The sequence below is a fragment of the Eleginops maclovinus genome, chromosome 8 (genome assembly GCF_036324505.1).
Source record: "Eleginops maclovinus isolate JMC-PN-2008 ecotype Puerto Natales chromosome 8, JC_Emac_rtc_rv5, whole genome shotgun sequence".
In the NCBI taxonomy this organism is placed as follows: Eukaryota; Metazoa; Chordata; class Actinopteri; order Perciformes; family Eleginopidae; genus Eleginops; species Eleginops maclovinus.
The window spans coordinates 18424860-18437059 of NC_086356.1; the positions used below are offsets into that span (position 1 = coordinate 18424860).

The 12200-nt window shown below is 41.4% G+C and overlaps 1 protein-coding gene across 2 annotated transcripts in view; it reads right to left on the minus strand.

Annotated features, from left to right (window-relative positions):
• Nucleotides 1–12200, minus strand: part of erbin (erbb2 interacting protein) — a 44817-nt gene that overhangs the window by 18105 nt on the left and 14512 nt on the right. For both annotated transcript variants that reach the window (XM_063889156.1, XM_063889157.1), the window contains exons 3-7: nucleotides 4483–4677; nucleotides 4090–4207; nucleotides 2566–2644; nucleotides 2341–2430; nucleotides 1503–1559 (exon numbers count right to left, since the gene is read on the minus strand). In XM_063889156.1, coding sequence (XP_063745226.1) covers nucleotides 1503–1559; nucleotides 2341–2430; nucleotides 2566–2644; nucleotides 4090–4207; nucleotides 4483–4668 — 530 coding nt within the window. In that variant the 5' untranslated portion in view covers nucleotides 4669–4677. The remainder of the gene's footprint in view (nucleotides 1–1502; nucleotides 1560–2340; nucleotides 2431–2565; nucleotides 2645–4089; nucleotides 4208–4482; nucleotides 4678–12200) is intronic.

Here is a 12200-nt window from a genome sequence, read left to right on the forward strand (position 1 = left end):
ACACGAGTGAGACTGAGCAGAGGAATGGAAAGCTGAGGCCCACCAACACTATTGTGGAGTCGGTGCTCCTCATAATGAGAAAGGAAAACATACGGCACACATTATAAAATGGGATTTATGCTGTTAGGTGATTTTTCTTTAAGTACAATATGAAAACATTAGTCATGTTGATGTTTTTGAGCCTTAGCCAGCTTTTTCACTTTCTTACTTCAACGTTGGCATGAACACCAGAGCCCCCCACGTGTTCTGAAAGGAATCAGAATGAGCTGTGCTGGCTCAATAAAAAAATCACACTTTGGCTGATGACCCCAAGTTGTGAGGAACACAGCATCAGTCTTTAAAGTACAGAGCAGCGTATGGTTTATGCCTGAGCTTGGTGTGTGTGTGTGAGAGAGAAGAGGCTGCACTTTCTATGTGGAAGCCCTGAAAAGACTTCTCCTGCGCCCCTTTTGTGCACGCACACATTGTTTACATCTCTGAAATGCTTGTGTGTTGCTCTGGCAACCTTCCCGACCATTAGTCCTTTTTCTTTGTCGGGGCTCCAGCCTTTAACAGGTCTGGCCTCTGTCACATAAACACAGCGAGGAGAGAGGATCCGCTCTGAGCTGCAGCACTCTGCACAGCGGCTGGCCCGTCAGTCAGTGAAAAAGAAGAAGGGGGAAAGTGAGATAACAAAGGAAACTAAGCCAGGGGGAGGAAAGGAAAAAAAAGGAAAAAGGGAAAATACAGTTCTGCTGAGAAAATGGGACAGACTTGAAATGGAATGATACGCCAAGTGAAGCAAGAGAGGAGACAGAAGAAGAAAGTAACTTCCCCTACAAACCTGGAGCTTTCGATATTCGTGGGACATTAACTCTCCCAGCGGCACTGTAACCGTCTCAAACGGTGAAATAACCCTCACAACTGTCTCTGTGGAGGATTATAAAACCTGCCACAGCAAGCAGCCAACCAAAGGGGGCTGTTATGCAACACCATGGAATTTAATGCTTCAGTTAGAAGTATGGGGAGGGAATCTACTGTAAAAAAAGGGAGAGAGGAAGGATGGAGGACACTGCAGTGGCTCAGTCAGTAAGGGCTTGGACTGGGAATCGTAGGGTCGCCGGTTCAAGTCCCCGAACAGACTTGAAATAAGGAAAGTGGACTGCTACTTGGAGAGGTACCAGTTCACCTCCTAGGCCCTGCTGTGGTGCCCTTGAGCAAGGCACCGGACACCTCCAATCCCCCCTCCCCATTGCTCCCCGGGCGCTGCACAATAGCTGCCCACTGCTCCTAGTACTAGGATGGGTTAAATGCAGAGGACAAATTTCACTGTGTGTGCTCTGCTGTGTGCATGTATGTGACTAATAAAGAGGGTTTCATCCTCCGATTCTATCTATCTATTCCCAGGTAGTGAGAGGAGGAAAACAGCGAGGAATTCTTGCCATGCTAAACGAAACATACTTGAGTGTTCCTTATTTCATAAATCCTGGATATTTGTAAAGAAAAAGTGCAAAACCACTTACTTTGGCAACATCTTTAACTGGTTCTCTCTCAGCTCCAGGATCTGTAGTTTAGTCAGCCTGCAGCGAGGCAGAAGAAAAACAATTTTTTGTTAACACTTCAATTACAGAGTCTCCATAACACACAGAAGCCGCGATTTACTGTTATTAAACAGCTGTAATGTGCATCTATATTGCAATTATTCAGAATTAAGCTTATCAAACAGAAAGCAAAGCTTTACATAAAGAGGAGAAGTGGGTTTAAAAGAGGATATACGGCTAACAGAGCAACTCACACCACATGTTTTGTGTCATCAGAACAGTCATCCCTAACTAACCCCGCTGGTTTAATGAAACAAACTGTATGTAAAAAATGAACATGAGGCGCACAACGCAACAAGAGGTGTTTTATTTTGCTTCTAAATCAAAAGGTGTAATTGTTTTACAGCCTGTGAAACCTAAATGGTTAGTTATTTATTTACCCAGTAATAACTGAGCAACATTATCACTGATTTGGCTTCTTGTTTCTGGAAATCATTTGAGGAAGAACCATCAATATTAACTTGCTTATAGCTCCAACTTTAGGCTCTATTTACTCCTGAGGGATATACCTTGCTCTTTAGCTGCTAAATGCTTCACAATGCTAACCAGCTTTTTGCTATTTGTGTCTGCCGTTTGGTGAAAACGCTAGGAGAGCCTTGAGAGTGGACTAAATCAAGCTAAACTATTCTCTGTAGGCACAGTTATAGGAGAGCCACTTTAACCTTTTTTTGGGTCATTGTCAGTGCACAAGATACATTTAATACCAGCAATGTGAGTACACAACTATTTTCATCTGATCTAATGTGGGGACCATACTGACCTGCCAAAGCTGGCGGGTAAGAACTCCAGGAAGGCATCGTTCAGGTAGAGCTGCGTCAGACTCAGGAGCTGGGTGAACCCGTCTGGGAGCCTGACAATGCAAACAGGAAGAGGAATCACATCACTCACACAAAAGCTGCTGCAACGCCAGGATACCAAACACAAACCAACATAAAACTGAAATGTTATTTCAGCTTAAAAGGCTGCAAAATGTGCCAGTACTCACTTGGATATAGGGTTCACACTGGCTTCTACAATAGCTAGGACTTTGCAATTTTTGATGTTCTCTGGAAACTCTTGGATACCTAGGGAGAAATGGCAAAGGTTTAAAAAGGTACATCATCCTTAATCAGTCATCTGCATGCTGTATCTAAACCATTGACACAAAACATTTGACTCCTGTCCAAAGGGAAAGGATGAGGGATAACCCAACACATGTAAAGTAAGGAAAGTTTGGGGAATGTTAAACACAGATAGATTGTGAGTACGAGCAGGAAGGCGCTCCGTCTGAAATGTGAGCTTGAACATACATTAAGAGTGGCTCTGCACCTCTCCTCTCCAAACAACCACGAGCGCTCGAGGTGACATTAAGAAAAATCAGTAAAGGAAGAAGAAGAAAAAGACATCTGAATTAGTCTGCAAGTTCTCACGAAGCATCTAGAATGTGAGAACTGCGGGAAAAGGGGATGTGACCGAGACCAGGGGATTATTTCCATCCACTTTGTTATGTGTCTACAACACTTAGAGAGAGTGCTTTGTGAAGAAGGATCAGCTACTTTTAATGTCAACACGGCACATGCAGCTCTGGATCATGAAACACCTCCACATCCTTCAGTTTGTTTAATCTTGGTCGTCCCTGCACTCATTTATTTATGGAAGAACTACCTTTTTAACCTTTCTCTATTCATGAAAGGGTTTCTGTTGAGCATGCTCATCAGTGTGCTGCTCTGCTAAGCTTCAAGGTTATATAGTGATGATCATCCCTTTTATGCAATCCCCTGAAGTATTATTTCTTTTGGCTGACAGAAATCCACGTTTTGACAGACAGTTATGTTGATCTTGCTTTACTGACAATATATTTGAAGCTGTGTGAAATTTGCAACAGGATGCCTTTAAAAAAAAAAACGGTGACATTTTTAAATAGCACAGTCACCTGATTGATTCTACATGCAGCTGGGCACTAAAACAGAGAACTGTCAAGCCTTCAGAAACTTTGGTCTGCAGCTGTTTCTTGTTCTAAATGTCAGACTTGAACAACATTGACAGCGGAAAGTTTTCATCAAACAAACAAAATAGAAAGGACTTCTCGTACAAAGCACAAGGAGCTTTATCTAGCTTGGCTTCTTTTTCTTGCTACTACTCTTTACTTTACAGATAGTGAAAGTATACGGCAGGTCTGGGCTTGCTTGCTTCCTTTACTTATCACGTAAGGGGGTTTCAGTCATGCACTCTGGTGACGTAACATCTGGTAATGAAACATGCTCTGGCATTTTACCTCACCTACCTTTGAAGGAATCGAAACATGTTATTAATTATGCAACTCTTTCCTGGCAATTATCTCCTCTTTTTTTCTTTCATTAATGGTTTAGGTTGCAGTTACCCTACAGCTGGGACATTTCCACATTTGAACTTCACGGGTCACTGAAGCAGCGCGGTCACTTTTCAGCAACAGGATCTGGCGCCACGGTTTTACATGACTTTTTAAAGCTGCCAGTCAAGACAAAAGGTAATAGGTGTTGATTTTGCTTACTGTTTTTGCTGACATCAAGCTCCCTAAGATTGATGAGGTTTGCAATCGCTGCTGGCAACACTGTCAGGTCATTATCAGGCATGCTCAGTCGGTGCAGTATCTGGCAGTTAAACAGTTGCTGGTGGAGAAAGAGAAGAGTTAACACAGTTTTTATCAAGAGGCAGGTGGTTCACAAAGCATACACACTCTATTAGATGTTTATTTTTCAATCAAATGCTCTTCTGTCTTAATGAATATGAATGACGTAGGGTGTGAACAAAGGAATCTCCTCATAAGAGAGAAACTCGTTATGCATGCAGCAAATCATTATTAAGTGGCCTCGTGGGTTATGCAGATGGTGTAGATGGCCTACATGGAGAATTATAATGTTTCTATACATCAGTGTGTGCTTACTTTAGGCAGCTCCTCGATCTGGTTGGCATCGAGGTAGAGTTCCTGCAGGGTCTTCTCAAAGTTAAAGATCTCCTTAGGAACAGTCTCCAGGCTGCAGTGGGAGTAGTCCAGCGATGTTACCGCCTCCTCCTCACCCCGCAAGCAGCGGCATGGCACCAGACGAACAAACAGGCTCCGCTTGGACATCCTCAGGCACTGCAGAGGGAAAACAGAGAGATGGGTACAGAGGAGATGATTATGTGGAATGGTTCCTCTTTAAGTGTCAAGGTTCTTATTATTCTTTCCATTGCTTTTTTGCTTTTGTTTCAGTGCAGTGTAAAAATACCCATGCATGCAAATGTTGATATTTATATCTGATCTAATCCATAATCATGTGACTTTATTGTCAGAATACAATTCAAATGTTCCCTTTCCACAGAACAGATCGTTGGCAGTAGCCTCAGAAAACTCATGGGAAATATTGGCTCAAGCCATGATGGGAAAGGAAATGATGAGATCACAACTGCCTCCAGTCAATCAATGTACATGGGGACGTTTATTGATCACAAACGCATGAGCAGGCCAAAACTGAATGTAGCAGCCAACTGAGCAGTAACCATCACGAGAGAGCAGGGGGGCAACGTTAGGATGGAGGGCTCCAAAATACATGGCACAATCACATGAAGTGATCTGATCCAAAATGTGACATCATGGGAACACATCTCCAAAACCTTAGGTCCTTCTTTGAAAAAGGGACATCCAGTATTTGACAACTTTGTTTTGGTTCTCTTATTTTTGTCTATGACTGTTAGTCATAGTATCATTTGAAATATGCTCTTTCTAGAACACGATCTGGTTTGAATCAATGTTAACAGGGATTTCCTGGGAACTACTTTCTCTGTTTACTGTCAGTGTTTAAGTGGCTGGTTTCTAATAAAACATAGTTTCCTGGAAAGCTATAAGAGGCATTTGCCCCTTGCCTGATGAACTCTGTTTTGCCAAAAGCTGTATCTCTCAAATCAATGAATGTGAGTCAACCGTCATAATGGACACAAATGTTTGAAGAACTCTTAGCTTGACAAATACTGGAGTTTATCTTTAATAATGCATTGCTGTTTTTATTTACAGGTCTCATTTCAAGGAAGTGCTCTTATGAATGGATATCCAAATCAGAATCAGGTCTAAAGGAGAGCAGTGTGAGCCAACTCTCTCCAGCACTATCAGTGCATGTGTAATCTCTTCAGTGCAGAGCCGCTTCTGCATAAGGACCTTTCAAAACCGCCGTGGGAGGAATTGTGTTAAATGTATTCTCAAATTGTTCTTACGGTTTATATCAGATCACTTTTTAAAAAGTACAGCTGATAAGAAACAGCCACAGAAGCCTGACATATGTTGCACATTTTGAGTTTCTCATTTCTGTTATTCTTGTGGGAAAACACTTCAAATGTCCACACCTAGGAATTAAGAGAAGCGGTTCATATTTGCGAGTATGCCATTCCCTCATTTGAGTTGAAGCTGATGAAAAAATATTGTACTTCCAAAACTCTCACTAATGCAAAATAAGGATATGTAAAAGCAAGAACATCTTTTTAGCTTTCAATCTGTTGGGGAGCTTAGGGGATGGATGGTATGGCAAATGTAAAGCTGTTCTTGAACTTGTTTTATGGATGTATGTATCATTTTTATAGCTCCAGATCAACACTGACGTTTTTACTAGTACAGTTAACTATGGAATGTGTTCTTGTCAACAGAGGCTTTGTTCCTGGGAGCATGTGGAAAATGTGACTTTGCCCCCCCTCTTGTCTTAATCTGAGGTTGGCTGCAGCACATAATCTCTGATTCCTCCAGTCCCGAGTATCCTGACTGTGTGACTGAGCTGCACAATTGTGATAGCCTTGACCTACACTGTGCAAAGTGGGTGTGGGTGTGTGTGACCACATGTTTATGTTAGAGGTTGCTACAAGCAACTATGCAAGTGCTTATTTTCTGTGAATGTTGTACACATTTTTGTGGTGCATGGCTAATTTCTTTGCACAGTTCAAAGTAGGTGTGACTATTTCTGGAGCAACTCAAAATATGCTTTAATTGCCCATCATGTCATTAGTCATGTTACTGAAAAATAAATTCAAAGTTCAAAAAAATGTACACTCTGTTCTCCTGAATTTCACAATAATGGAGCAGGATTTCAAAGAACTCGAAGACTTCCAACTCAGTGGAAAAGGGTGTATGTGTGCGTACGCCCACACTCACATGAGGTATGCACAAGCTAAGAGGTTGTCAGCCTCCCACACACTTTTTGCTATAACAGCAGGCAGATCAGGTATAAATACTCTGAGTAATCTGGTCTATCACCAGAGGGGTTGACAGAGGGCTTGGCTCCATTCACCCCAAATAACAAACACTGAACATATGGATGACTCATGCTATTCAGAGAGGGAGGAGAGGGAAGACTGGGAGGGAGATTTGGGTTAACAGAGGAAGGGGGTAGATACAGGTTATTGCGAGTTATGTAAGAAAAAGCTATCAAGAAGAAAAGCAGATACAGTTTCAGGAGAACATTTTTAGGGGGGAGATTTATATGGTTTGAAAGATTTTTAAAAAGTCAGCGAATCAAGAAGGATGAGTCTGGATCTTGTGAACAATTTAAAGCTGGAACAAGAATTTAATCTCACACTTTAAGGATGCATTCTAAATGACTTCATATTTAACATCCACTAATAATAAATGACCACAAAATCCTAAGATTGGACTTCAAAACAATGTACATTAAATCATTTTTGTCCAGTTTACTGTCTTCAGTAGAAACAACTGGGCCAGAGAAGCACACTGATCACGTATGATAACAGGAAACTTTGACGTATATTCCTGAGAGTCAGGTTCCTTGCTAATTTGGATTTACAGTCATCCAAAATTATCAAATATTATATGAGGAAGGACAGCTCATAAATCATAAAAATCACCAAGACACATGAGGAAACATGTCACAACACCCTATCATGCAGGACATATTCACTGCTGAACATTTAAACTTCTTACTTAAACTTCTTATTGACAGAATTGGTAACTGTGTTTTTTATTTGTGTCATGAAAATGTTCAGTTTACCTTATTTTCCGTGTTCGGGAACTTTCTTTTAGAATAAACAAAGTGAAATGGGCTTGACAACTGCGGCAGTGCGCGGCTGGCTTTCTGAAGCCCCCCCGGGAGTAATCTGGAAGGCAGCACACTAATGAGACCCGCACTGCCCTCTGCACAGATAAGCTTATCCACTGACCTACATGTTATTGGAATGATGACTGCCTACGTTCACCCAGATTTAGTCCATCAAGAGCGTTTGACTTTTGAACTCCAAAGTTGAAGACAAGCAAAAGATTCCCAGACATGTTAAGCTCTCGTCTGAAATTTCATTTTTTAGCCTACTTATTTAAGCAGCACATTTTCTAGCTGTGAAACTGTAAAAAAAAACTAGCTGTATTTATCCAGAAATGTCAAAATGTGTGGGCATGTGGAACAGTGGACATGTGACTCAGCGGCCTGGCAATGATCCCGCTGCTTCCTCTGTGAGAGTGAATGAAAGAGTCCAGAGGGCAGGACCAGCCATGGATTCACACTTTATTCTCCCAGTCAGAGCCAGGAAACCACTTCCCTGTCACAACCTCTCTCCCTGTAACTCAAGCGCCTCTTGGGTCAGTGCTGTTGCTATAGAGACTGCGGTCAAGGGTAGGATCAACTTCTCAGACCCCCCAAATTATAACACGAAACACAGAGCTGAGCTCGCTCAACTGTACAGAAGAGCTGAACAAAGGGCTTTACAAAAGGCAGACTGAGGTCAGAGTGAGAGATTGGTTATTGAAAGTAAACTCTGAAAGATAGAGGCGGATATCGAGATGTGTGTGTAAGTGTGTGTGTATTTCCCAAAGGTCACAGAGTCCTTCCACAGCGGCCAACTACCACTCACTGGCCTACTTCTAGTTTATCCAGTAGACTGTGTTGGGAACAAATTACTGGTTCATAATGAGTGTCAGTTTCAAAAAACATCAATTATATTTGTTCCTAGTCTACCTCACTGTGCGGCCCTTTAGCAGCCAATGGAGCCAAGTGATAACCTGCAATAATAGAGAAGAGGTCAAAAGTCTCCTAATGGCACATGTTTTCAAAATAGGTCCAGTAGGTTTAGCTGTAATGTTGTGTCTTTGTGAAGGTCTGTGTGAAGGTCTGTCTGTGTGTGTGTGTGTGTGTGTAATGGGCTGAGCGGGAACGAAAGCGCAGCGTTTGACAGTAGCACGCAGCATGTGTTATTTATAGCAAATAGTACTCGTCTGGTTGATATGGCAGAATGTGATTAGTACGGGCTAGCTCTCTTCTTATGAAAGCAGCTTTTGATCGAGATTGCAGGGGACTGTTACAGGATTGCTGGGCCACAGCTGAAATTTTGTATTAGAGATTATGGCAACAAAAACAATGTAGACACAAATAACAAAAGCATGAGAGTCTGCAGAGCCCGTGGGATACACTTGAATTGCGTCTGTCTGTAAAGGAAGAGGAAAGAATAAGTTACTTCCTCAAAGCAGGGCGGATTGCCAGCAGGCTATAAGCACCCTCACCCTTCCTATAATGCAGCTCTAACTCTTCCCCAATGGGATCATGTCCTTTATCATGGAGATCCTCCTTATTGTTCCCTGCCACATCGAACGCCACTGCAGAGCGGAAACTTCAATTGCTCGGTGCATCCAAGTAGGGTTCACACAATAGGCTAATCCTTGTCTGGATTATTACATAATCAAATGTCAATTTACACAATCTTCAGGATTATAGCGTATTTTTAAAAACTCAAGCATTTCCGCACAAGACACCACACTGCTGTGGAATGCAGCTTCAGGTCCGCTAACAAAACCTTTATCTTTATAAGGTTCCAATTAGAGTAATCTGAGACTGCTCTGAGATTTGTTACATTCTCAAATGTATACTCAATGCATGCAAAAACATAAAGTGCAGATTGAATAGGCACGTAGCTGATCTTTACACAGGAGATATACAGGAGGTGTTGACTAACAGTGGCAGCCCTGTACCCTACTGAGGGATAACAGCTCCTGGTTGACAGGTTACGTAACACATAGGAAAATATGACATCTTCAACTACCCTCAACACCTTTTTTTCCCAAATGCAGTTATATAAACCATTATCTGTTGTTACAGAAAAAGAAATGTTCTATTTAACAACAAGTCTTTCATTTTAAAGTTTAATTGACAAATATACAGGTCGGGAAAAAATTAAGAGAGCACTCCAAGTTTTTCTTCAATCTTTATCTCTACATGTATGGCAGCCAGTCCAGTGTCTGTTGAATTCCAACAGAGAGCAAAGTCATCAGTAGTTTATAGAATACAATAAGAAAATAAAAATAATTTAACTCAAAGACATGTCTATAAATAATGAAACCAGAGAAACTGATAATGCTGCAGTGGTCTGCTGTATATCAGTGTAGTGGTGCTGAAAGTGTTCTGAGGACTTTCCGGTCACATTCAACTAAAGCTGACACAGCAGGAGGACGGCTGCTTCTCAATAATGCAAAGGCATATTGAATTAAGGGGACAGTACAGTTCAACAACTGACCAAGACACACAGGTCCATGTGTCAAACCTACAGTAGCTGTCTCATGGCTTGGACTCATGTCCATGCCTTCCTTCCATTTTTAGACTTGCAATCTGTGTATGTGAAAACCAAGCAAAGGGTAATGATGGCTGGAATTGCAGCTGAAATTAAAAGACAACTGTGCTGTGTTGCCAGTATCTGTAACAGGGGTATGCAGCTTAGTAGAACCTGAAGTTCCAGTTTTGCTCTCCCTCCAGTTTTGGTTCTCACCAGCGTTCTTAGGTCTCAGTGGTCTTTCGTGACTCGAGGAAACAAAACCATGATTGTTTTCTTTGAATTTGTGGTGAAATGAGGGTAAGTAATCCGATCTGTGACAAAGACAAAGTGCCCTTTTACAGCATCTTCCCGATTTTATACTCTGAGCAGACCGGCAGACACATGGGACTCATACGAAATGGAAAACAATGAGACGTGTATCTATTTGAACATTTACATGTAACCTACGCACATTCCTTTATATCAGCATATGTTTGTGTAAGGCTTTACAATTCTACTCTTCGATAAATATGGGCCTCATATTTAATATTTAGTAGAGAATCTGAAGCTCTTAAAGGGAAATATGAACATGTTTGACCAGTTCCCACAATACTCTATATTGACCATAAACACACTGTGTTTAATGATGCAGTCCTCCCACACACAATGACGCACAGCTACATGCCCCCTGCCCTGGCTAAGTCCACAGGGCCGTTTGTTTAGAGCTAGGGCGGCTTTGTGTTTGTATCCCAAATGTACAATCAATACTGCACATACCTTAGATGTTTGAATTCCAAATGTTGGCCTCATTCCCATCAAAAAAGGTTTAGAATAAAAACAGCTCCACGGGTAGCTTTGAGGCTTTACATTACATGGTGTTTATTGATTGATTCATTATGCTTTACCAGTTCACTGCCTCAAAAGTGTTTCTTTAATACAAACCCTACTAAATTGATTTCTAGTTAGCCATTTTTATAAAAAGTATACAAATATTATATGTACATAGATTGATGCCTATGTTGTCCCATAAGCGTGGCTGAATGATGTACAAGAGCCTGATGGTCTTTATAGAGGTTGGGAAAATAGTTGCATAATCTATGTAACATACAGATCATTTTCTCTTTAAGTGAAAAGGAGGTTGTACATATTCCAACCAACCTAAAAGATTTAGCTATGGAACTTAATATTACCAACTTAAGTTGTAATGCGATAGTCCTAATGGGATACGTTGTATTCTCTATTGTATCGCTGCTCACAGAGCCTGAATCACAAAGGATTGCAGATATTCAGAATCCAGGCGATTTCCCCAGAGATGACTACCATAATTACTCTAATGAATAATTCCCACGTTATGTATTAGGACATGGATGGGCCTTGGGCAAATGGATGCAGTCTTGCTTCCACTTGATGTGTTGCTCATAAAATCGGAGGTTATGTAGATGTCATGGATCCCCCAGAGAAGGACAAACATAAGGCATAAGGTAATCCACGTCCAAAGGTTGTGTCCTCTCAAACGTGCCGATTAAGCATTTCTTGACATGGTAACTTTCTGACCTCTCATGCAAGCTGTTAACAGTCTGTCCTGCAGTTCTCCTGGTATTGAAATGTCAGTGTGGAAAAAATATTAAGGGCAACCCTGGCACTTCTGCACTATTTAAAAAAAAACCTGTGCCTCTTATTGCTGTTAGAGATCAAATATTCCATTAACAGGTCAAATGCAAGTATAATTCAGAACTACAACCAAAGCCATTTACAGGCGACGTCGTGTCTCAGAAAGCCACTTCCTGGCAACATGAAGAAGGATGATTCTGCTGAGAGGTGCAAAAACAGGGTATCCTGTGAGACTCGCTCACCACAGCCGACAACTGACGTCGACTCAATGTCAAAGTTTGAAAGAAAATAGGTATGCTTTGCTAATTCGAGAAGAAAACATAGAAGGAAAGATTCAGTCAAACAACTACACAGATTTAACTGGGTGGTGGTCACAGTAAAAAAAAGAAAGAAGAAAAGAGTGAGGTTGAAAACTCCTGAGCCACAGTTGCAGAGCAGCCCATTAAATGTGTGCCACATAGTAAAATGTATGTCAGCTTATTAAATAATCTCCTGATTGGTATT